Source organism: Leiobunum rupestre, chromosome 8, assembly GCF_980474605.1.
Source record: "Leiobunum rupestre chromosome 8, qqLeiRupe1.1.hap1, whole genome shotgun sequence".
In the NCBI taxonomy this organism is placed as follows: Eukaryota; Metazoa; Arthropoda; class Arachnida; order Opiliones; family Sclerosomatidae; genus Leiobunum; species Leiobunum rupestre.
The window spans coordinates 29,967,075-29,991,140 of NC_143391.1; the positions used below are offsets into that span (position 1 = coordinate 29,967,075).

Genomic DNA, 24,066 nt, shown 5'->3' on the forward strand with positions numbered 1-24,066 from the left:
CTATTGTGAAGGTTGTGTGAGATAAAATGATGGGAAAGTCGGAATAAGGGGTCACTTCAATTTAAGTTCATATTTACTGCCGTAAGGATTAAATTCAATGCTTAGAAAAGAAAACACGACACCGATGAGACTGTTCGACAAACGTATAATAAATTATATTTAATACTTGAAATTAGTATATACATTGTGTATTATTTCAACGCTAAATGTAGACCTCAGAGCCAGCAAGAATATACTTGGTTAATACCTTATATAATCCTTTAGAAAAGACAGTTTCTCTAAACAAAAGTACATCTAATTTTAATAGAAACAAACTGAAAACCTACTATAAACTAAGTATTATAAATATTTAGGCCTATGCGACCAAGGTAAAATTCCCAAACAAACAGAAAAGAAAAATTTAACATTTGGATATGAGCTAGCTAGGTAACATATAATTGCATAACATTAGCTTCCAAGAGTGACAGAATTAGATAGCAAAGGCTAAGCCTAACTAGCGCTAAATACCGTAAACTATTTTTTTAATAATAAAGATAAGTTCGACAAAGATATGCTGTATTTACCTTTCGAAAAATATGAATCCGAAAACCAAATCTTGCTTTGTACTTACAGCTAAAACCGTTAAAGAAAGTGGAAAAGACCACTACTGAATCAACAACACCTGTAAATGGTTATTTGCATCAGTGCCTACGTTATTCACATAGTAGACCTGATCACTAGTTAAAATAAGCTTCGTGCGCGCGGTGTAGATGGTGTTACTGTCGTTTTAGCGAAGAATCTAATCGGTGGTCTGCCAGCCATTCGATTAAGCGTTCTAGTTTGTTATCCAATTTCTATGTCTACTACAAGCTTAGTTTTGGCTTTTTGAGCAGCTCTCTCTTGAATCTTGAATAAATAAATAAATAAATCATTTAAAGACGATCAGATGCTGTTGCAGACGATATCGGTAACATGTTGACTCTTGTTGAGTACCAAATATGGGCCTTGACTAAAAAGCACAAAAGAGTACACACCATTCAAACTGCCTGGCTAAACACACGGCCGTCGATTTCAAAACGTTGTGAACGGGGTGTGTCCGGTGTGTCTTTTGTGCTTTTTAGTCATAAAAGAAATTTACCGTACAGGCCTAGTCGACGCAAAGTTGTGCTTTTTCCCATGGCCGCGACACACAGCTCGTTTTACGGCGCACAACTTTTTCGGAATCACCGTCGATTTCAAAACGCTGTGCACGCGGGGTGTCCGGGGTGTCTTTTGTGCTTTTTAGTCATTAAAGAAATTTTGCAATGTTTTAATCATAGAGATAGAAAATAAGTAGAGGCCCAGACAGGGGAAAAAAAGAGCTGCTTTCTGTTATGGAAATTTCTTCAACTTGTAATAGGCTTTATTATCATAAATAAAGTACATTTTTTTTAAGTTTGAAATATTACTTGTTTTACATACAATTTTGAATGAATTATAATAATTTAATTATAGTACTTATGTAAATTTAAATAAATAAAGGATCTTTCCTACGAACGAGGCCACGGGGTTGAAATGGCGTGTAAAAAATGTGCCTGGCAACACTGCAAAACCTAACCTAACCCAACCCAACCCATAGAAATTTCATAGGTAACTAGAATGCTGCCGCCTACGGCCGAGCTTGACGCCAGTTCGCCTTGAACCTTCAGCCAATGAGAGGACGTAGAGTGGTTCCGCCAAGGTACATTTGTATTTTCCCTCCCCTCACCCCTTTTCCTTCTTCCCCGGTTATCATTAGTGAGTTAGTTCCTAACTCCGCCGCCAGAGCGCACATTTAACAATCGCCCGAAGCAAATATTCGGGAACGGGGCGTCCCTTTGCGAAGTACATTAATTAGTCCATGGAAGGACTAGTATGAGTTGGTATTGGCCCTTGCCCTTTTGGTCGCGTGTTTTTTAAACTGTCACTACAAGAAATAGCTCTAAAATTTATACAAACGCCGCCGGTATATTTTGGGTCAAAGTCAAACGCCGCCGCCAACCCATATCAGATCGGCGCAGGCCTCTATTTTAACGCCTCCGTGGTAGTAGCCCCACATATTGACCGTTTATACGATACCGGCGCTAGTTACCAGTTTGATAGGTTATATAAATAGCTATGCTTATACCATAGATATAAGAAATGTATATAAAGGTCTAGATAAATTTCGGGGCGTCTAAGCCTAACATAAAATACGGAATTGACACCTAGCAGACACCGAGGAAAGCACGTGACCAAGAGCGCGAGCTCTCTTAGCATTTTAGTACTAAGCGCTTGACCTTTCCGCAGGCCGTAGTCTTTAGACACCATCTGTTGGTGACTTTTAGTATAATTTTTAAGCAGGAGACAATGGCTCTCGCGACGATAGCACGAGCTTTCTTACCGATAGATAGCGCTTTATAAGGATAGCCTGCAGAAATTACGCGTTTCTGCTAGCTGTCACCTCCGTATTCACTCCCTTTGAAATATTTTATCTAGACCTTTATATACGTTTCCTATACCTATGGCTTATACAATGGAGCCATTTTCAAAATGTCTTCGGAAGCGTGTTCCAGTCGCCCTGTAAAATCCCGCGATTTGAAAAGGAAATTATTAGTTAGTGAAGAAGGAGAAAGCGAAATTGAGGATATCGATACTATAACTAATGGAAGTGAGGAAGAAGAAAGTGAAGAGGTATTCAACATGACTTTGTTCGAATTTCACGATGAAATTTGCAAAGATGAAGGAAAAGCTATTGAATTTGCAGCAGAGCATAATTTAATAGCCAAAAGTAGAAAGTGTGAAGAATGCGGTAGCTTAATGAAGTTGCAAACTAAGCAAACAACATTAGAAAAAGAACAAAGAAATAAAGAGAAGTCTTGGAGATGTAGAAAAGTGAGAATATAAAACGGAAAAAGGAAGCAATGCTCAAAATCGCTTTCAATAAGAAAAAATTCATGGTTTCAACGCTCAAAATTAGGTATTAGAGAGATTCTTTTATTGACTTATGTCATCTGTGAAAATGTTAGCCATAAATTCGCAGCCAAACACCTTCGCCTCAATAAAAATACAATCACCAACTGGGCTAATTTCGTAAGAGAAGTCGCCGTTGTCACGGCAATAGACACAAGCCAGAAAATAGGAGGAAACTGAAAAATTGTCGAAATAGATGAATCTAAATTTGGGAAGAGGAAGTATAACAGAGGTCACCCGGTAAAAGTCAGTTGGGTTTTTGGAGGTATCAAAAGGGAAACTGGCGATTTCTTTATGGTACTGGTAGCAAAAAGGGACATCAGTACTCTCATTCCTTTAATAGAAAATTGGATAAAACCAAACACCACAATATATAGCGATTGCTGGAAAGCATACGACCGACTAGACCAAAATCCTAATTATAATCATTTGAAGGTGGCCTTCAAAGACTTCGAAACAGGTGTCCATACGAACAAAATCGAGGGAAAGTGGAACGGAGTTAAAAAAAGTCTGCCGCGATTTAGTTTTAAGACTGAATTTTTAGAGGGATATTTAGCAATGGCAATGTTAAAATTTAAAGCCAAAAAAGATGAAAAGCCTTTTTTTGGTGAAATGCTAAAACATATAGCAGCCGTCTACAACCCGGACAAAACTCCAAACAACACAGAAGGCAACTAATGCTAAAATTATTTTTTCAAGCTATAATGCTAAAATTATTTTTTTTGCTGACTTACTTATCCTAATGCAGAAACCATTATAGCGGAATTGTTTTGTATTGGCCTCTCACACAGGACGCTTACTATCCTATGACAGAAACCATTACAACGTACAAATTCCATTAAATTCATAAATTGGCCTCTATCAGAGGACCGTGAATAACCCGCCCATTTGGGCGGATTTTTTCACCAATTTTTGCAGTGCTACCAGGTTAAAACTTACATACACACAGTTTCAACCCCGTGGCCTCTTTCCTAGGAATGACCCTAAATGAATATGAAAATAGTTGAAGCTTGTGAAGTTCCAAATTGTATTTTCCCATAAGATTCAACAAAACTGGGAGAAAAGTATACAATTTTAAGGGTTTAATAATATTAGTGATATCGGTATATACAAAAACAACTTTATAGTGGACTTACAGCTAACATAATGATTTGGTCAGTTCGGAGACACTCGAGATTAATAATATACATCTAGCACCTACTGTTGAACGGAAGCATTGAAACTCCAAAAAAGTCTTCGGATGTCCAATATGGAACATTCTATGATCTCGACACTCCAGAGTTAAAAGTGTCATCCTCAGATAAAGAATATACGTGATTTACGAGGTAACCGCCCCCTTTTTGGAGGCTAGTGTTGTGGAAGCTACCGGCTTCGATGCACCGACAAGGAATGTCAGCCAATGAAAAAGGCGTGCCGACATCTTATGACGGCGCCCACAGAAATGCTCTCGTAAGTCCCGTATACAGAAGAAAATAAAATTTGTAGTCAGTATGGATGGATTTTGAATCTACTGAAATGGACGAGATTGAAGATGATTCATCTTTAAAAAACTCTTCATGAAAAGAGAAAACGAAAGCTTTTATTGAATTTAGACGAAAGATTTGGTTCAACTTCAATAGAACTGATTAAATTTTTACACCAAACTGGATTGAAGAATAAAAAAATCAGTATTACCCTCGGTTGCTACAAAGCTTTGCCATGACAGTTCATTCTTATTCTCCGAAAGCATACAATTTCTTGAGAAAACACCTTTGTTTACCACATCCCAACCCTCTACAAGAATGGATAAACAAAATCGTTCCAAGTTTTAACTACATTAAAAATGTGAGTGACAAATCAGATCCTTAACTTTAATAGCATTATCTATTGATGAAACGTCAATCAAGAAACATACTGAATGGACAGGAAATGAATTTTCCGGATTTGTAAACTCAAGACACATCAGCCCTTGTATTTATGGCTGTGGCTATCAACGGCCATTGGAAAGTCCCCATAGGATACTTGTAAATATAAGATTAAGAAAAATCAGCAGATACACAACAATATAGTCAAAAGAAGCAGTTCGAAGAAAACTTACCACTATAATCCTTTTCCAAGGACAATTTTGTATGCAATGCCAGTCTATCAGAAATATATTATTATGATTGATAATTGTATTTAATCAAGGATCTAGGTATTTTAAAATACAGTATCCTTGTTTTTTCTCGAAGTATCGTCGTTGTTTACATTCTGCAATGACGTCGTAGAGCCCAGCTGGTTGCCACAAAGGGAGTTTAGTTTCTTAGATGGCCGTTTGTGGCGCCACGTATTTTCTTCCCTATAACGCATAGCTCGTGAAGGGGGTTAGCAACGCGGAACAAACCCTCAGATTTCATTGGGCCTCTACTTATTTTCTATCTCTATGGTTTTAATCATCGAGATAGAAAAGAAATAGAGGGAAGATTACCGTGTTAAGGCACCCCTGTTTTTGACCGGGAAAATTCATCCCCCCCCCCACGCATGTATGAAAGCGGAGATGGGCAGAATTTGCAACGCCATCTATCCTTCCTTTGTTTACATCAAATGACAGTTGATTTTCCAAAAGGCATAATGTATTTCATTTCACCGCCCGTCGATGGCGCCACGTAATCTGCCCATCTCATGGCTTCCTACATTGGCGAAAAGGGGGTCGGCACTCGCGGTCAACTTCGCCAGATACAATAGTGCCTCTATTTCTTTTCTATCTCTATGGTTTTAATAAATCTTTCTATTAAGTTTTTTTTTTCAATGTTCTTAAGACACAAAATTAAATTTTAATAAACTTTATTTTTTAATACATCATTAAATTAATGTTTTTTTCAATGTTCTTCAACTGATAAGACACAAAAATACGTTTTAATAAACTTTAATGTTTTAATACATCATTAAATTAAGTTTTTTTTTTCAATTTTGTTCAACTGATAAGACACGAAAATACACTTTAATAGTTTTGGAAAATTTAAAAGAATTTTAAAAATATAAGTACTTTGAATATCCTAGAGCGATAAGCCTAGGCGCATCCAACAAATTTAACAGCTTCACGGTACTTACGCAAAGTTGTGCTTTTTCCTAGCCGCGACACACAGCTCGTTTTACGACGCACATCTTTTTCCGAAATTCCGTCGAAACGATCTGAGCTCGTAATCGAGGTCTAAGCATAGTCCTGAACCTTTAAAACCGCGGCGATGTTGCCGACATGTTGTGCAAAAATGTCTAAACGGGGAAGAAAATCGAAAGAGAGAGAAACAGAAAGTTGTGAACGGTGTGTCTGGTGTGTTTATTGTGATTTTTAGCCTGGCAGTTTGGAGAAGGAAACGGTGTGTCGTTGTGAATGGTGTGTTTTTTGTGCTTTTTATCAAGGCCCCAAATACGCAATCGCTGATTGGCTAAATCCATAAAATGATTTTGTGCTAAGTAAAGAATGGCGCTTAATGCCTTGAAAGATAATATAACTATGTACCCTAGATTCGAAATCAAGCTCCTTTCACGTAACGCAGGCTCTTACTGAGTTCCCGGCGGAAGTCGGAAAAAACTGCCTCCGTGGAGCTGGCAGGGCTACCAACATCTAGTTAAAACGTAAAGTTTTAGTGAAAATTGCGCCGTGGTTTTTGACTTACGGTTTTCAAGATACCAGATATGTTTGCATTATATTGTTTTAAAACAATAATGGATCATGCCTGTAGCTCTAAAAATGTTTCTATACGAAAGAAAACTAAAGGTGAGTAATATAATCTTGGGATATCTATTGAAATTCCTTATTTCTCACCCTGCTATGGAGCCAGATTTTTCCGACTTCCGGCGCGAACTCAGTAAAAGCCTCACGAGAAAACGCGCTATCGAGAAACGCCGTGATTTCGAATCTAGGGTACGTAGTTATATTATCTTTGATGCCTTTTTGCGAAGTAATTCCGTGAAAACCATTGAGTTGGGAATAAATAGAGGTACAACTAAATTTGGCTGGCGCGGAACTAATTTTGTTCCATAAGGAGACTATATCAACTTTATCGTTCTACCGTGGCGGCATCTGTCTCTAGTGGTGGCAACTATATTGCAATTGAATTTTTTCGCGAATCTGATGCGAAATAGGTGTTTCTATAAAATAAAACAATAAAAAATAAAAGTATAAAATGTTTTTATCTGTATCACGAGCGCCAGTTATTTAAGTGCTTTACTTGAACGCGGGTTTCAGATTTCAAAGGATCTCACGACGGCAGCGCGTGCTCTAACTTCAAGAGCTACAGCTAAGTGACGTGGACAAAACATTGTCACATGACTTCCCGTATTTTATAGAAGCACCTATTGAAATATATGATTTCTCGTAACAAACAAACCTTTGAAGTTGTTTAAAAATAATTTTATTTTGTTAACACGATCCTATTTAGCTCAAGTTACGGTGAGTTAGCTAATAATTATTTATTTTTATACATATAACTTTACAAAATATAGATGGCGCTACCACCTAATTATAGAGATGAATATCGTACAGTCTTATCAGAACAGGTCCCGCGTAACCATGGCAACCGAAATCGTAATTGTGATTCTAGCAGTATTATTCCCAATTCAATGGTGAAAACACTGAAATAATGTTTTGTGCCAAGCGTAAAATCTAAGAGGGCTATAAATAAAATCTAACTATAGTCAGCACCATCGACTTACTTAGATGAGACCAAAAGTGGATATTCAATTGGAACTATACAAACCAGTGAAGATTTAAACCAAGGCTTAACTAAAATTCCAGTAGATAGGGTCTCGTGTGCCATAAATAAACCCCCGTTGTTAATTGCCTTCAAAACTACAGGGATTTTATTGAGGTTTTTTTGCCAAGCTATCCAATGTACTACATTGGAGAGTTCATTTGCATATATTGGGTCACAAATTATAACTGGGTCAATTCCTTCAACATTAAGTACTAAATTGTATACCCAATTGTTCCATGCGTACAGAAAGCCACTATCTTCCTCTTTCTTCAGAGTAATGCGAATGTAACAACTCGCGTTGAGAGCACATCTTCTAGTAGTTCTTTTAAAGTTCGATTGTTTTTAAATTCGTTAAACACTTTAAGCCGCACACCATATTCAAATAAAACAAAAACGTTTTTATCAATTATCTACCTAAGCCTTGCCAAACGTGAATTTTCACAAAGAGCAGACGCACCAAATCCAGCCCAAAGACTATATAATCAGGTAGATAAGGAACTGAAGAAGAACTATAATATATCAGCCGATTTACGCAGGTACATGCGAGTAAAGCGCCATTTGTAATGCTCCGCCAAAGGGGGTAGGTACAAACTAGGGGCATCCTTGGGGGATCCTCATTTTTGATGGAACAGGGCTACCGGGTCCTCCCAGACTTTCTGTTTTATATCCACTTTTGATGAGACTGAAACTTCACAATTTAAAAAATTGTCTTTAATGCCGTTAGTGCAAATCACAGCAGTGTAGACGTAGACAGTAGTCGTTGGTAGTCATCATCCTAGTTTTAAACACTAATCCACATGTTTTGTTTGACGTCATTCAACAAAAAGTTAGCAATGCTTTTACTTCATGTCAAGAAATTGAATGTGGTAAAAAGACTATGGTGAACATGCTAGATCAGTTTAAAAATTAATAAAAGCATTAAAAAAATTAACCTAATTTTTTAAACAGATTACTTTGGAAATGAAGGAATGAATCAATTTTCTGCAAAACTGCAACACAATAAACATGAATTCAAGTTACAATTACACTAGTACGGTCTTTGGAACAATATCCCAAATTAACAATTACCTATTTTTGAGCTCTGCAAGGGCAATAACTCTTGATGCATTGAGGGCCAGAGGGATTACTCTTATTGTCAATGCCACTTTAGAGCTTTCAAACCAATACGCCAATGAATTTGAATATCTGAATGTTAAAGTACGTAAACAGAGCAACCAAATATCCCATTGTTGTGATTTGTTCTATGTTTGTATGTGTTTTTTTATACCATTCCTAGTTGTAGCTTTAGAGGGAGAAAATGGCTATAATAGTTCAAATATTATGTAAATTTATATGTCAAGCACCTTTACACAGGTAGATGATTCACCATCAGTAGACCTTTCTCGTTATTTTGACTTGGTAGCTGATAAAATTCAGAAAATTCGAATAAATGGAGGAAAGATTTTAGTGCATTGTATCGCAGGAGCGAGTAGATCAGCTTCTTTGTGCTTGGGTAAAATGATATTTTGCAATAAATAAGATTTTTTAAGTACCTAAAAAAATTTACAATCCTTTTCAGCTTATTTGATGAAATACGAAGGAATGAAATTAAAAGAGGCATATCTCTTCTTAAAATCACGAAGACCTATAGTTCATCCAAATAGTGGATTTTTCAAGCAGCTAATTGATTACGAAAGATCTCAATTTGGAGAAGCCACAATTAGAATGGTTGAATTGTCGAGTGTGGGATCTGATGTCATGGTGCCTGATGTGTATATTCAAGATTATAAAGGATTTGTTTGGCTTAAAAGCTTGCCACAAACTTTAAAAAAAATGTAGTGTTTTTTACTTGTGTTTTGGTATTTCTGTTAATAGTCAAATATAACAATTAGACAAAAAAAAGTTAAGTAAAAAAGTAAAAAATAATGGGTGCTGTTTTGAAATTAGTTGTGATATTTTGTGGTTTTAATAAAATTCAAAGTCTTTAAATCTAATCTTTTGTGAAAATATGAAGTGTCAGTGTCGTACTTTATAAAAAGCCGATAGACGGGGTAACTAACTTACCGAAAGAGAGGTCACGTGTTTCTCTAGAAAAATCGCAAGTACGTATCTACAGAAATGCTCTCGCTTATTGCGTTCATTTACTTGGTTGCGTTGGCTGGTGGAACTAGGTATTACGAACAAGAACGTTATAACTATCAAATTATGAAGGCTGTGGCTGTTTTAACCGGAGAAACTGTTCGGGGTGTTATACATTTAACTCAAAATGTGAGTATTTAAGCCTAAAAATTTCCTTTAGGATTTCTATTTCTAAGAAAAAGTGGGTCAGCTCTTTTCAAACTAGTTATTCAACTCTGTCAGCCCTTTCAAGTTAATTGCCGGCGTTTTTGCACGTTTCAATACTTCAAGGAAACTAAAGTCCGGTTAATGGGGGGGGAGGGCTCTTAACTTTTCCCGTCTTGTATTTATAGCGTAACGAAATTTAATATACTTGTACAATTTTATTAAATTAGTCTAAAGATAACCTATTTGCATGAATATCAATTTAAAAACATTTTAGGGTGAAGGCCCAGTTACTGTCACTGGATCCATTGCTGGATTGAAACCTGGTTTGCATGGTTTTCACATCCATGAATTCGGAGATAATACCAATGGTATGATGAGTCATAAAAAGTTAATGTTGAAAATGTCATAACGCCCATCTTCACTTTTGCCCTTACTAAAATGAAGGTTGTGTAAGTGCTGGGCCCCATTTCAACCCTCTAGGAAATGAACATGGAGCTCCTACAGATGCAATCCGGTAACTATTTCAAGGTTACATAAGACATTTTATCTTATCATACATGTCTAAGAGATGTATTTTACAGTCACGCTGGGGACTTAGGAAATGTTGAAGCTGGCCCTGATGGAGTGGCTAATATCAATGTTATTGATAGTTTGATTTCTCTGACTGGCCCTCATAATGTTGTTGGTCGCTCTGTAGTTGTAAGTGCCCAATTGTGCTGTAACTCTAAGTTTAATCATGGACTAATTAATTAATTAATCCATGGATTAATACAGTCAATTTTATCTTCAGGTTCATGCGGATCCTGATGACTTGGGACGGGGTGGCCATGATTTGAGCAAAACTACGGGTAATGCTGGGGGTCGTCTTGCTTGCGGAGTTATTGGAGTAGCTCCCTAATTATATTGGCTTAAAACATTTCCAGCAGTTATAAACATATAAGATTACTATCCTGTATTATTTTGGTCTTCTGTTATGCAATTAATCTTTATTTACCCAGATATTAAATAAAAACAAGTTTCTTATTTTTGCAGTATTTCTTTTACATATTACAGTTTAATTTCTCAAATTAACAACTGAAATTTTGGTTAAATTTTGTAAACTTTTTTCAAGTCTTGCTTACATCATGAACAGAAATCGTTAATTCTTACAATTTTAAGTTACGCGATTTTTTCAAATCAACAAAAATTCCAATCTCAATGTCAAGATGAAAATGGGTTTTTAGATGTGGAATCATTTGGCTAGGTCATTCCGATACTTATAATACAGTTATAGGACAAAAACTAATATAATTATAATTTGACATAATATTACATTAGCACGAGCTTTAAACTAATGGGAAGAGGAAGTGTTTGTACAAAGAGAAGCGAGTTAATTTCTTACCTGCTCTGTAGATACAAGAAGACTTAGAGCGTGGCTACATCAGTTGTAGAGAAGTCTCTCAATTTACGTTTTAATCACCATTTCTGAAATACTTTTTCTTCTACTGATAAATTTTTACCAGTATACTTACATTTGTTCAAATGTAATTCTACTCTTGTCACTAGGTAGGAGTATTAACAAATTTCTCTCTGTAATTTAAACAGAAAGTTTCATTTTATTTATATGATTTGCTCCGTAATTTTTCAAATTTGCGGCACAATAGGAGCTTATTTAAAAATGTCATTGGATTTTATGGTACATAGTTTTTCTTTTGTCCAGATGATTATTGTTCTAGCCACAATTCATGAAAGAGCTTCTTGAAAAAACTAACTGGCACCCATTTTTATCATGTATAATGATATGAAATAAACTAAAATAAATCCTTTTTTAAAAACGGTTGAAGAATTTTGTAAAAGTGCAACATGATTTTTATGGTTACTGGATAAAGACACGAAATTTGTCTTTCATGTATCTACATATATAGCTTGTCTTTGTGTTAAGAAAGTGGCGTCACTCCTAGAATATTCTAGCTTTCTACCATTGTGGCATCTTCCTTGACTGGTGAAATTTCATCATTTACTGGCGTATTACTTTCACTGGGAACTTTTTCACTACTCACAATTTCAGGCAGTTTGCTATCTACGCCATCAATAACTTTTGTATCATTTTTCAAAGGTAAATCTATATCTATTATTTCTACGGGTCTTTTAGGCGAAGGACCTTCTCTAATAATAACAATATCTTTGTCTTCTTTAATTTCACCATTTTTAACAGAATCAGTTGCAGGTTCGCGTGATCTTGACCGGGAGCGATTCCATCTTGACTCTTTTCTATCTCTCTTGTCACCACGGTCGCGACTTCGGTTCCTGTCGCTGTCACGTCCACCCTCACTATCATTGTCACGCCTATCTCTATCAAAATCTCTGTCCCAGTCTCGGGAACTAGGACCACTATAATTAAAACGCCCTCTATCTCTATCTCCCCTACCCATCATGCGCCTCCTATCGTCAAATCCTCTGCCCTCAAATTGATCTCTGCCAAATTCTTCATTTTCCATACGACCTTCGGGTGGCATCCAACCCCTTTCATCTGGATGAAAATTGGGTCTTCTACCATCAGGAGGCGGCCGTCTAACTCTCATCATTTCATCACCTTGTTCTCGGTTCCAATCATCAGGAGGAAATTCCATGTTTCTGTCCATCCTCATGTCATTTTTTTCAAAAAATTGATCCCTCTCCATTGGAAGTCCAAAAGGTGGTCTGCCACACCAATCGGGTCCAAATCTTTCGTCTCTAAAATCTGGTCTTGGCCCTCTAAAATCCATATGATGTGCCATTCCAGGTGGCCCTCTCATCAAGAATGGTGGTCTTTGGCCCATTGGTCCATCCGTTCCACGCCCAAATGGGAATCTATTCGCATGTGCACCACGAGGCAGACCTTGACCTCCAAAATTAGGACCCGGCATCAGAGGTCTTTGTGGCCTGAAACCCATATCCTGCGATGGAGGAGGCATTCTCATAGAGTTGGGGCCCCCCATTCTAGTAGGCAGAGGGCCTCTATTATCAGGAGCTATCATCCTCATTCCAGATCCACTAACAGACCCTGGACCATTACCAGGAGAATTCATATTTTGCATCTGAGGACTTTGAGAACCAAAATTTATTCTGGGTCTTCCTAGAGGTACACAATTTGCCGATATGTTGGGATCAAATTCATCGTTGTTGTTATTTTTATTATTCATCCCTTGATTTGAGTTTCTAGGCTCGGGTGAAAGCAAATTTGGACTAGGAGCTGGACGAAAAGCACCCATATGGTTAGAAGGTGGTCGAATTGCGTTATGATTAGCACCAGGGCCAACAAAATTTGGAGGCATGTTTTGATTAATCAAGGGAGGATTATTTGATGAAGGTGGCATATGGTTGAACTGGGGAATTGCTAGACCTCCAGGCATTCTAAACAGGCCTGGCCCATTAGGATTAAGTGGCCACGGCTGATGTTGTGCGTGAGGAGGAACGCTTAATGGCAGGTTGGGCGTGTTAGTTACGACAATGGCAGAACTATCAGAGGCAGGGAAAGATATTGAAAACGAAACAGGAATGCTGGTTGGTGGATTTGATGGAAAATTACTAGGTAAAGAAGTATTTGTGTTGACCAAATTGTTTCTAGATAAATCAATGTCGCCGCTGTTTAACACATTCTCTTTACTTGAGGACCTAATTCTGTCTTCCTCCGTGGGAGTCGCGTCACTATTTTCATCCATTTGATCAGAATCATTTTGCTTCTGACTAGGTATCATGCTACTGGGAGGGAGGTTAATTGCAGACACTGGAGTTACTAACTGAGGGAGACTAGCAGCGGCCATAGCAGTTTGCATGGAGTTCATTACAGCCATGGTTGGGGGAGGATTGAGTAAAGCTCCATGGTTCATCATCATTAGTTGGTTAGGAGGTGGCACCCCTAATGGTAAAGGAATTTGGGGAATGAGCATCGGTTGAACTTGAGGCCCAACCATACCTACGAGTAAAAATAATAAATTTTAACAATTTAAAAACCAGAAACATATTTAACTAGTTTACCATACCTGGTAAACCAATACCGAATTGAGGATGAGGCGGTGGCATAGTGGTCATTAACGGCATGTGTATGGGAGTGCCAGCCATTAAATTGGCTTGATCTTGCTGACTTGGAAGGGATGAAAGAGTTTGTTGAGCCTTTGCAGGCTTCGTTTGATTTTTCTGACAAAGATCAATAACTGGCGTGGGTATTTTAGCAGTAGGTTGAGATTGCCCTTTGGCAGGTTCCATTTCTTTGGGTAAAGCTATTTCACTCGGAACTATATTTTTCATTTCTTCGGTTACAATGATGTCTGTAACAAAATTACAATATAGAAAAAACAACACTCGCAGTGACTGACTTACGAGAAAAAAAATATTTAACCTTTCAAATGATCTGGTATGGAGTCCGCATCAATCATTCCTCCCTCAGCTAAGTCAATGATTTTACCTTTCTCGGGTAATTTATCAAAAGGTATGTAAGTAACTCCTTGTTCAACATCCCAGAAGGTCTTGTATTCTTTTCCTTTGACACCTTTTCCAGGGGCCCAAGCCATCTAAAAAAAAATTATTAGCTTGAACTTTTGTAACTGAAGTTCGTAGCATACTCACCTTGATACTACTGCCTTGAAGTTTAAGGTTTTTTAGACGATTTAAAGCTTTAGAAGCATCTTGTCTCTTTTCCATACAAATATAGGCACAGCCCCTTGGTGGAATTAGCTATGCCAGGAAATACATATTATGTTGTCTTAAATCCAACATGACTTAACTTATCCCTAAATAATTCCTTACATCTACACTTAGCACAGTTCCATATTCGGAGAATGTATCTCGAAGTTCATTCTCTGGTACCATTTTCGGTACATGACCCAACCATAATGTGGTGCTACAAACTTGAGACATTTAAAAAGACAACTTTAGTATTTCAAATCATAAGTGTAAAAATTTAAGAATTTACGTAAGCAAGAACTTCTTTAGGATTTCTAAGAGCATGAAAGCTATATTCACAAGAACATAGTGAGCCTTGTTTATAAAAATCTGAAGGAGCTTGCTTGTTGTGCTTTGAACTGAATTGCGTATCTAGCAAATCATATAGGTAGTACAGCAATCCAGAAGAGTTCAAAGCTAGAGTTACTCAACCAAAATAAGTTCTTGACTTAACTAACCAGCTAAATAGCTTTTCTTCATTGGTGGTAGTCCCTTTTTCCTCCTTTCTCTGTCCTTTTCCTTTTCTTTATCTCTTTCTCTCTCTTTTTCCTTTTCCCGGTCCCTATCTCTATCTCTTTCACCGTCTCGATCACGATCATAGTCCCTTGAATCTGATCTTTTATCCCTTCTATGTCGGGATGGAGAACGAGAAGTAGACCTACGACGTTTTGGAGATCTAGATCGACTCCTTTTATGTTTTCTAGATGACCTATAACATTGAAATATTAGAATTAAAGCTGTTGTAAAATTTTTATCGTACTTTTGAACTACTCAAATCCGAAATATTTAAAATTGCCCACTTTCATATGGTTTGATTAAAAAATAATTACTTGGATCTGATTCTTGGTGATCTAGAACGTGATCTTGACCTATCTTTTTTGTTCCTGTCCCTTTCATCAGAGTCCTTGCTAGGAACACCCCACATTTGTCTTTCATCTTGGTCATGCATCAGCTGTGACGGATTCTCCGGCATACTCATAGAATGATCCATATCCATCACAGTTGTATTTATACCCATTCGATTATTGTTACGCAGGCCCTGATTTAAGTTATAGCTTTGGTCTAATGGTCTGTTAGGCATCATAGAAGCTCCAGGTGAAAAATTTTGCTGTGGAGGAAACAAAGGCGAATTGAGCCCGTACAACTGATTTCCTAATGGTTGCATTAGAGACATCTGAGGTTGGGATACTGGCAATGGAATATCAGGATGTAAGTTTTGAGAGTGAGCCCCGGGAAACTGGCGGAAAGAAATGTCAATTAGCCTTGTACAACTAATAATTCCTGTTAAATTTCATTACAGTAACTTCGTGAAAATTCTGCTGAGTTAGTTTAGGATGATTAAAAGTAGGGTCCATTTGTTGAAGAGGCTCTGAATAGATATGAGAAGGTTGCGTTTGTTGGAGATGAAGAGACTGATGCTGTATTTGTTGCTGAAGATCAGACTGTTGGGACTGCGGTTGATGATGCTGAATTTGTTGAGATGGCTGCGGTTGTTGTAATTCTTCATGTTTCCTTTCAGTTAATGAGAGTTCATTTTTTAACGCTTCAGTCTGTTGTATTGTCTGCTGCATTTGCTGAAGCTGCTTTAACAGCTCAGGATTTGACAGTAGATTTTGAGCCATACTATATATATATATAGTATTAAACACCAAAAATGTTCAAATTTACATTTTAGTCAGATTTAAGTTTACCTAAGTGCTATAGCAGTCGGTTCAGTAGGTGCTGCATGCCCATTTTCTTCTTTTTCTTCTTCTTCTGGCTCTTCCTCTTCATCTCCATAGTCAAAATCTAAAAGTTTCTGAAATAAAAAACAAATGGAAAAATGTATGGAAAATGTGAAAAAATGTATGATATTACCTTGTTAAATTTCACTGCATTCTCCTGTTTAACCTGACTGTCGTTTATTTTAGGATTATTAAGTAGCTGACTAGTCAATTCTTGAAGCTGAGATATAATAGCACTATCCAAGACAGGGGGTTCGTCAGAGGTCTCTTTGTTGTGCGTTCCCTGAGAAAAAGCGGCCGAATCCTTAAAACCAAAAAGCCAGATTAATATAAATTATTAATCCGTTATGGTAAAATTAAGCCATGCTGTACCTGTATATTATTAGAAGGGCCGTCCATTGTTTGATTAGACCCTGACCAAGGTTTATATGAAGATTCATCTGTAGATAAATTAGGTTTTGTTTCTAAAACCAATATATTTTATTTATTTATCATAGCTAATTATGATCATTATTGGCGTGGCGTATAATATTACCAGATGACTCCATATTAGCCATGTCCAAAAGGGGTTGTATAATTTCAGTCGGAAATACATTATTTTTTTGCCAAAGGTTTAGAACTTTAACAATTTTAGGCTGAAAAATAAAAAAAATTACTAATTGAAAGTATTTTCAAACCAAGTAAAATATGTACCTTTTCTTCAGAGGGGCATTTATACAAACATTGGAAGGTTGCAACTATATTCTTTGAAAACCGAGGAACAAAAACATCTCTCTCAAACCCAAATTGATGTCTAGACTGCCGTACGATAGAGTCTACGACATATAAGCCAGGAACTTTATATTCTGGCCGGCACTGATAGGATATCACAAAGGGTTTTATAACAACTAACAAGGGTTCATGTGTAGAAATACCTTTTGAATGAATTTTTCCACACTTTGAACTACGTGTTTGTAAAATTTTATCCCCTTTATAGCTGATCTTGTGAGCTGGGTCATTTTGGCCTTTGATATTGGTGGCTTACTCTCGTAAAGAGAGGAAAGCTAGAAGGAAAAAAGGACTTATTTTTACTCATATTTTAGATGATAGGAGCTTCTTCAAGACATGCAACGAATCCCCAAATTTTAAAATGTCATGCATTGTTCATTTAACTACACTCAAACATTACTTTAATTGTAGACAAGCACACTTATTTCTCGCAAAAGCTTAGGATATTTTAAAAATATACCAAGGCTTAAGCTTTATTACGTCAAGGCAAGAGCTCATGTAGTAGAATTCTTTATAATTTAAGCCTTGGCGGTAAATAGATTCTATTTCCTTTTATTTGGCTATATGTTTAATAAAAAATTTCTCACCTCATTGTTAAATATTTTGACCTGATCCATCTTAATAATTAATTTTCAGATGATTTTAATACAAAATTGTGTAATAGCCATTACAACGAAGAATCTAAAATAGCGAAACAAAAAAGTCGATAACGTCGGCGCGTTTAATAAAATGGCCGAACTAATCTACGGCCAATTTGGAGAAATCTTTTGGCTATAATTTTTTTAATTATTTCACAAAATTAACAAGGTATATGAATTTAACTCTTCAACACAATTTCCACATAACTTATTCTAATAGTTTAAATTTTAAAATATATTGATGAAACAGTTAATCATTACTTTGTAAATTGAAATCTATGGATTTAGTTGCTGAAACAATTGGCCGTTTTAAATGGCGACAGCAGTTTAGTTTCGCTCGGGGTTTTATTTCAAGCAAAATAAATTTAAATACCAGGGACTGAAGCATTATCATTGTCACGCAATGTTAAGGAAATTGAGTTCATCGTTTAATTCTTCCAAATTCGCATTTAAAGATTTGGCTGTTACGTGGTGGCAAAATGCCATCAATGAGCCTTTGTATCTAATGAACCAAGTTCGGGTACCCTTCATTCGTGATGGCATAAACAATGCTGATCACAGAAGTAATGATAAAATTGACAGAGCTCTTCCGCTTAATGATGTAAATTTGCTGGATATTGGCTGTGGCGTTGGCTTTCTAAGTGAGGTACAAGCAACACAAAACCCTTTTTTCAATGATTTGATATTTAAAATACTTTTTTAGAGTTTAGCCAGGTTAGGAGCTAAAGTCACTGGTATTGATCCTGAACAAGAAAATGTTAACCAAGGAAATATTCACAAAGGACAAGACCCAAAAATCCACAATAAAATAGTATACATTCAGGGTTACAGCAGTGAACTTTTACCTCAACATCATGAAAAGTTCGATGCTGTGATTGCCAGCGAAGTCATTGAACATGTTGAAAACCAAGAAATATTTGTTCAAACAGCTATAGATTTAACTAAAGTGATTGAATACATGGTTTTATACTAAAAATTCCAATATGAATAACTATTTTGCATCTTTTAGAAAAATGGATCTTTATTTTTTACAACTATAAACAGAACTAGAATTTCTTATTTGACTACTATTATCATTGCTGAAGATATACTGCGTCTTGTACCATCAGGAATTCATGACTGGAAAATGTTTGTCACCCCAGAAGAATTAACATCTTGGCTTGAAACTAGTATAGAATCTTATTATTTTTTAAAGTGGTGTCATCTCTATCACCTATATTCCATGATTTTCAGGGGGATGTGAAGTTCGAGCTATTCATGGAATAAAGTATAATCCATTGCTGAAAAAATTTCATTGGTGCAAAGACACAAGTGATAACTATGCTTTACACGCCATAAAACGTTGAAGAATAATGTTTTTAAAGTAGATTTTTATTTATATGTAATATCATAAAGGATCTGTAATGCTTTTTGTAAATATAATTAAATGTTAAGTTATAGAAACAATTAATTTGTCCCTTGCTGATTATTTCCGTCTCCGTGTTCAACTTGTTTTGTGGGAAACTTTAAATCCTAATTAACTCCTACATTCACTGCAATACCCAAGGGCTATCTCTGGAAACAAGTCTGATCCTTAAAATTTCCAAATGGGCCTATAAGTTTGTATATCCCACTGTGAAATGACAAACTGGCGGTATTATATCATTTTGTATAAACACAGCCAGTCTTCAAAAGAAAAAAAACTGACAGTGCACAAGGTGGTTTTAGCTACGTGTGGGTTTGAAACTTTGACGGCAGAAAAATGATACGGATTATAAAATATGGCGGAACGAGATTACGCCAAAAATAATGATTTCCAAGGTTGCAAAACAAAACTTTAGCGGATTCCTTTATGTTACTATAAAAACAGTGCGAAACTTCGAAGCAGATACTTCTGTCCACAATTCATACACAACATTGAAAAAGAAACAACGGCTTAGCTTTAGAAATAGCGTTCATTTTAATCCCCTAAACATCGCTGCGAAAATGAGATAAGCCTCACCAAAGGACGAAAGCCTGGGAATTTTTGGTATAAATTCTAGTCCACTGGACGATACTTCTTCACTTCGGGTCTCTGTTGAGGCCAAGTAACAACGGAAAAGCGATCCTATTCCCCAGTAAAGATGTGGGGGAAACCTCCCTACGAGTTAGTCGTATTCTGTATATGGGTACAAGTGGCGAGAGTACTGGCTAATAACTACGGTAGCCAACATTGTCCTATTGCAAGAGAAAATGTATCCGAACTAGTGGTGATTGATAATTTATGCTCGACACAACTAACCCCGGAAGTTCCACTTAAATACATTAATTTCTTCGTTCGCAACGTAAAGCCAAATTTTGACATAAAACTAGTAAGAAGAAGAACGACTGAATCTCGTTTTCAAAGTACCCAAACCATGAAAGAATTCCCGTCGTGTAATGCCCAGCAGGTAGAGCAAGTACCACAAATTTCTATTAAAAGTGTCATTGATGATGAAAGGAGAATGAAGAGAGTTTCGATTAGATCTTTCAGTAACATGCAAAGGGAAGTATGGTTATCGGATCGACTTAGGGAAAACACTGCAAGGAGGAACATAGAAAAGGAACGCGGCGAGACTTCAGAAAGTAACAGAAACATCGTCGCTAGGCGTGCTGTTCGTCAACAATATGGTCAGCGGGAAAATCCAATGGACAGACGCACTGAAAACCGACCAAAGAACAGATTTGTAGAAGAAACCCGAATGGAATTAAGGTTGGAAAAAAGGCAAATTCAAAGACGATCCGATGAACGTATGAATAGGTGTTCGCAAGCACGGAGGATGGAGATAAATTCCGAAAACCGGCAATTGATCAGTCATTCAAAACCAATAAAAAGGCAAAAGGGAAGACGATTCGGAGAAAGAGTAAACCGTCGATCGGATGAAAAAAGAATCCAAAGACAGTCTGAAGACCTCCAATTGCACATGCATTCAGAATACATATATAGGCTAGTGAATAGACCTTCTCAAGAAATGGGAAAAAAATCCGAAGAAAGGGAAATGGAAAGACGATCTGATGAAAGAGAAATGGATAAGCGATCACTAGACCAACAGGATAGACGCATTCAAGTACAACAAATTAATATTGGCTCAAATCGACAAATGGACAGTCATTCTGAAGAAAAGCAAAGGAAAATCCTAGGAATGGAGAGGCGTTCGCTGAATCAACAGGTAATCAGACGTTCGGAAAACCGCTTTGAAGTACGAGCAATAACAAGACGCTCAGATGAAATGGGCAGACGCTTGATAAAAATACAAAGGAATAGCCATTTAGAAGATTTACGAATCACTAGACAGTCATCAGACACGGATTGTCAACTCAACAGGCGATCTGAAGAAAAAGAAATAGCCCGAAGCGACACGGAACGTCAATTCAACGGGAGGTCTGAAGAAAGAGATATATCCCATCGCAACACGGCACGTCAACTCAACAGGCGATCTGAAGAAATAGATATATCCCATCGGGACACGGATCGTCAACTCAAAAGGCGATCTGAAGAAAGAGAAATAGCCCGACGCGACATGGAACGTCAACTCAACAAGCGATCTGAAGAAAGCGATATATCCCATCCGGACATGGCACGTCAACTCAGCAGGCGATCTGAAAAAAGAGATATATCCCATCGAGACACGGATCGTAAACTGAACGGGAGATCTGAAGTAAGAGATATATCCCATCGGGACATGGCACGTCAACTCAGCAGGCAATCCGAAGAAAGAGAAAAAACCCAACGCGACACGGAAAGTCAACTCAACAGGCGAACAGAAGAAAGACAAATAGCCCATCGCCGTGACATGGAACGTCAACTCAACAGGCGATCTGAAGAAAGAGAAATAGCCCGACGCGACACGGAAAGTCACCTCAAAAGGCAATCTAAAGAAAAAGAAATAGCCCACCGCGACACGACACGTCAACTCAACAGGCGATCTGAAGAAAGAGAAATAGCCCGACGCGACACGGAAAGTCACCTCAACAGGCGATCTGATGAAAAAGAAATAGCCCGACGCGACACGACACGTCCACTCAACAGGCGATCTGAAGAAAGAGAAATAGCCCGACGCGACACGGCACAGCAACTCAACAGGCGATCTGAAGAAAGAGAAATAGCCCGACGCGACACGGAACGTCAACTCAACAGGCGATCTGAAGAAAGAGAAATAGCCCGACGCGACTCGGCACATCAACTCAACAGGCGATCTGAAGAAAGAGAAATAGCCCGACGCGACACGGAACGTCAACTCAACAGGCGATCTGATGAAAAAGAAATAGCCCGACGCGACACGACACGTCCACTCAACAGGCGATCTGAAAAAAGAGAAATAGCCCGACGCGACACGGCACAGCAACTCAACAGGCGATCTGAAGAAAGAGAAATAGCCCGACGCGACTCGGCACATCAACTCAACAGGCGATCTGAAGAAAGAGAAATAGCCCGACGCGACACGGAACGTCAACTCAACAGGCGATCTGATGAAAAAGAAATAGCCCGACGCGACACGACACGTCCACTCAACAGGCGATCTGAAAAAAGAGAAATAGCCCGACGCGACACGGCACAGCAACTCAACAGGCGATCTGAAGAAAGAGAAATAGCCCGACGCGACACGGAACGTCAACTCAACAGGCGATCTGAAGAAAGAGAAATAGCCCGACGCGACACGGCACATCAACTCAACAGGCGATCTGAAGAAAGAGAAATAGCCCGACGTGACACGGAACGCCAACTCAACAGGCGATCTGAAGAAAGAGAAATAGCCCGACGCGACACGGCACATCAACTCAACAGGCGATCTGAAGAAAGAGAAATAGCCCGACGCGATACGGAACGTCAACTCAACAGGCGATCTGAAGAAAGAGAAATAGCCCGACGCGACACGACACGTCCACTCAACAGGCGATCTGAAGAAAGAGAAATAGCCCGACACGACACGGCACATCAACTCAACAGGCGATCTGAAGAAAGAGAAATAGCCCGACGTGACACGGAACGTCAACTCAACAGGCGATCTGAAGAAAGAGAAATAGCCCGACGCGACACGGCACATCAACTCAACAGGCGATCTGAAGAAAGAGAAATAGCCCGACGTGACACGGAACGTCAACTCAACAGGCAATCTGAAGAAAGAGATATATCCCATCGCGACACGGCACGTCAACTCAACAGGCGATCTGAAGAAAGAGATATAAACCGACGCGACACGGAAAGTCAACTCAACAGGCGATCTGAAGAAAACGAAATAGCCCGACGCGACACGGAAAGTCAACTCAACAGGAAATCTGAAGAAAGAGATATATCCCATCGCAACACGGAACGTCAACTCAAAAACCGATCTGAAGATACAGAAATATCCCGACGCGACACGGTAAGTCAACTCAAAAAACGATCTGAAGAAAGAGATACATCCCGACGCGACACGGAAAGTCAACTCAAAAGGCGATCTGAAGAAAGAGATATATCCCATCGGGACACGGCACGTCAACTCAACAGGCGATCTGAAGTAAGAGAAATAGCCCGACGCGACATTGAACGTCAACTCAACAGGCGATCTGATGAAAGAGATATATCGCATCGGGACACGGCACGTCAACTCAACAGGCGATCCGAAGAAAGAGAAATAGCCCATCGCGACACGGCACGTCAACTCAATAGGCAATATGAAGAAAGAGATATATCCCATCGCGACACGGCACATCAACTCAAAAGGCGATCGGAAGATAGAGAGATAACCCGACGCGACACGGAAAGTCAACTCTACAGGCGATCTGAAATGCAGATAACCCGTCGTGACAAAAAAAGTCAATTCACCAGGCGAACCAGGTTACACAGTCTTAAAAATTATCTTGGAGATAACAAATTCTACAATGGGGCTCCTTCTCTTGAAACTGGCATACAAGATTCATCAAAACAAAAGAAGACCCAAACTAATGAGCAGTCAATTATATCATTCCCAGATTTGAACATTTTAAAAGAAGTCCTGATTTTGCTGTTTATTCTAGCTTTATCCCTAAATGAAAACATGTGGTCTACCAAAAGTTTCAATGCTAGCGGTCTACTGCACAAATGCAAGCTGAACAGCCAAAACTTCATAAAGTAAGAAATTGTTTCTGTTTTTTGATAAAATAATGTTCCTATGTTTTCATGTAAATTAATCTGCAATTATACTATTTAGGAAACTTGGATTTAGTCAATCTGCAGCTCGAGGTGCTGAAATCGTGTCTAGCTGAAAATTACTACTACAACTAAAACAAGTTTCAGATGACAAATTTAACTAAATTATTTAAAAAAATATAATATATACTGTAAAAAATACGAAATAAAAATATTTGAGC

At 37.9% G+C, this 24,066-nt stretch overlaps 5 protein-coding genes and 1 long non-coding RNA gene across 12 annotated transcripts; 4 read left to right on the forward strand and 2 right to left on the reverse strand.

Annotated features, from left to right (window-relative positions):
• Positions 1-3,654: 3,654 nt before the first annotated feature.
• Positions 3,655-8,094, reverse strand: LOC149933086 (uncharacterized). 4 transcript variants are annotated; one of them, XR_016472778.1, is made up of 10 exons: positions 7,890-8,094; positions 6,734-6,827; positions 6,599-6,664; positions 6,428-6,532; positions 6,019-6,180; positions 5,137-5,266; positions 5,027-5,070; positions 4,844-4,949; positions 4,624-4,760; positions 3,655-4,501 (listed from the first exon to the last, which is right to left on the reverse strand). It is a non-coding gene; the product is annotated as an uncharacterized LOC149933086 (long non-coding RNA). The 4 variants fall into 4 exon arrangements; XR_016472775.1 differs by having other exon boundaries at positions 5,027-5,266; XR_016472776.1 differs by having other exon boundaries at positions 4,624-4,722; positions 4,799-4,949; positions 5,027-5,266.
• A 134-nt stretch (positions 8,095-8,228) lies between these two features.
• LOC149933087 (dual specificity protein phosphatase 14-like) lies at positions 8,229-9,620 on the forward strand. Of its 3 annotated transcripts, XM_090155320.1 has the most exons (5): positions 8,229-8,244; positions 8,389-8,544; positions 8,613-8,861; positions 9,018-9,156; positions 9,223-9,620. In XM_090155320.1, exons 3-5 carry the CDS (start codon positions 8,670-8,672, stop codon positions 9,480-9,482), a joined length of 591 nt encoding a protein of 196 aa, XP_090011446.1. In that variant the 5' UTR covers positions 8,229-8,244; positions 8,389-8,544; positions 8,613-8,669; the 3' UTR covers positions 9,483-9,620. The 3 variants fall into 3 exon arrangements, with proteins under 3 accessions (XP_090011446.1, XP_090011445.1, XP_090011447.1); XM_090155319.1 differs by lacking the exon at positions 8,229-8,244 and having other exon boundaries at positions 8,353-8,544; XM_090155321.1 differs by lacking the exon at positions 8,229-8,244 and having other exon boundaries at positions 8,353-8,530.
• Positions 9,621-9,753: 133 nt separating this feature from the next.
• Positions 9,754-10,952, forward strand: Sod1 (Superoxide dismutase 1). Its single transcript, XM_090155322.1, has 5 exons — positions 9,754-9,911; positions 10,204-10,297; positions 10,374-10,443; positions 10,511-10,628; positions 10,720-10,952. The coding sequence occupies exons 1-5, from the start codon at positions 9,762-9,764 to the stop codon at positions 10,825-10,827; spliced, it is 540 nt and encodes a 179-aa protein (XP_090011448.1). The 5' UTR covers positions 9,754-9,761; the 3' UTR covers positions 10,828-10,952.
• Positions 10,924-17,848, reverse strand: Isha (Insulator su(Hw) mRNA adaptor). 2 transcript variants are annotated; one of them, XM_090155317.1, is made up of 15 exons: positions 17,689-17,848; positions 17,248-17,376; positions 17,027-17,188; positions 16,869-16,968; positions 16,706-16,773; positions 16,467-16,637; positions 16,301-16,407; positions 15,908-16,232; positions 15,440-15,846; positions 15,068-15,318; positions 14,694-14,794; positions 14,514-14,621; positions 14,287-14,458; positions 13,931-14,215; positions 10,924-13,863 (listed from the first exon to the last, which is right to left on the reverse strand). In XM_090155317.1, the coding sequence occupies exons 1-15, from the start codon at positions 17,716-17,718 to the stop codon at positions 11,876-11,878; spliced, it is 4,404 nt and encodes a 1,467-aa protein (XP_090011443.1). In that variant the 5' UTR covers positions 17,719-17,848; the 3' UTR covers positions 10,924-11,875. The 2 variants fall into 2 exon arrangements, with proteins under 2 accessions (XP_090011443.1, XP_090011442.1); XM_090155316.1 differs by having other exon boundaries at positions 16,706-16,797.
• A 113-nt stretch (positions 17,849-17,961) lies between these two features.
• Coq3 (ubiquinone biosynthesis protein COQ3, mitochondrial) lies at positions 17,962-19,162 on the forward strand. Its single transcript, XM_090155318.1, has 4 exons — positions 17,962-18,385; positions 18,443-18,685; positions 18,749-18,908; positions 18,973-19,162. The coding sequence occupies exons 1-4, from the start codon at positions 18,143-18,145 to the stop codon at positions 19,083-19,085; spliced, it is 759 nt and encodes a 252-aa protein (XP_090011444.1). The 5' UTR covers positions 17,962-18,142; the 3' UTR covers positions 19,086-19,162.
• Positions 19,163-19,733: 571 nt separating this feature from the next.
• LOC149933091 (uncharacterized) lies at positions 19,734-24,059 on the forward strand. The gene is made up of 3 exons (XM_090157231.1): positions 19,734-21,439; positions 21,494-23,827; positions 23,907-24,059. Exons 1-3 carry the CDS (start codon positions 19,842-19,844, stop codon positions 23,959-23,961), a joined length of 3,987 nt encoding a protein of 1,328 aa, XP_090013357.1. The 5' UTR covers positions 19,734-19,841; the 3' UTR covers positions 23,962-24,059.
• The last annotated feature ends 7 nt before the right edge of the window (positions 24,060-24,066 follow it).

Excerpts from the sequence above, each read along its gene's own strand:
- Isha (XM_090155316.1), bottom strand. The coding sequence starts at position 17,718 with ATGGATCAGGTCAAAATATTTAACAATGAG. Across the intron at positions 15,847-15,907 it reads AGAATTTTCACGAAGTTACT|TTTCCCGGGGCTCACTCTCA; the intron begins GTAATGAAATTT and ends TCTTTCCGCCAG. Across the intron at positions 14,795-15,067 it reads GAAGAAAAGCTATTTAGCTG|TTTGTAGCACCACATTATGG; the intron begins GTTAGTTAAGTC and ends AAATGTCTCAAG.
- Sod1 (XM_090155322.1), top strand. The coding sequence starts at position 9,762 with ATGCTCTCGCTTATTGCGTTCATTTACTTGGTTGCGTTGGCTGGTGGA. Across the intron at positions 10,298-10,373 it reads ATTCGGAGATAATACCAATG|GTTGTGTAAGTGCTGGGCCC; the intron begins GTATGATGAGTC and ends ACTAAAATGAAG. Across the intron at positions 10,444-10,510 it reads GCTCCTACAGATGCAATCCG|TCACGCTGGGGACTTAGGAA; the intron begins GTAACTATTTCA and ends TGTATTTTACAG.
- LOC149933091 (XM_090157231.1), top strand. The coding sequence starts at position 19,842 with ATGTGGGGGAAACCTCCCTACGAGTTAGTCGTATTCTGTATATGGGTA. Across the intron at positions 21,440-21,493 it reads ATGGCACGTCAACTCAGCAG|GCGAACAGAAGAAAGACAAA; the intron begins GCAATCCGAAGA and ends TCAACTCAACAG. Across the intron at positions 23,828-23,906 it reads AACAGCCAAAACTTCATAAA|GAAACTTGGATTTAGTCAAT; the intron begins GTAAGAAATTGT and ends TATACTATTTAG.
- LOC149933087 (XM_090155320.1), top strand. The coding sequence starts at position 8,670 with ATGAATTCAAGTTACAATTACACTAGTACGGTCTTTGGAACAATATCC. Across the intron at positions 8,862-9,017 it reads TTGAATATCTGAATGTTAAA|GTAGATGATTCACCATCAGT; the intron begins GTACGTAAACAG and ends ACCTTTACACAG. Across the intron at positions 9,157-9,222 it reads ATCAGCTTCTTTGTGCTTGG|CTTATTTGATGAAATACGAA; the intron begins GTAAAATGATAT and ends AATCCTTTTCAG.
- Coq3 (XM_090155318.1), top strand. The coding sequence starts at position 18,143 with ATGTTAAGGAAATTGAGTTCATCGTTTAATTCTTCCAAATTCGCATTT. Across the intron at positions 18,386-18,442 it reads GCGTTGGCTTTCTAAGTGAG|AGTTTAGCCAGGTTAGGAGC; the intron begins GTACAAGCAACA and ends ATACTTTTTTAG. Across the intron at positions 18,909-18,972 it reads AACATCTTGGCTTGAAACTA|GGGGATGTGAAGTTCGAGCT; the intron begins GTATAGAATCTT and ends CATGATTTTCAG.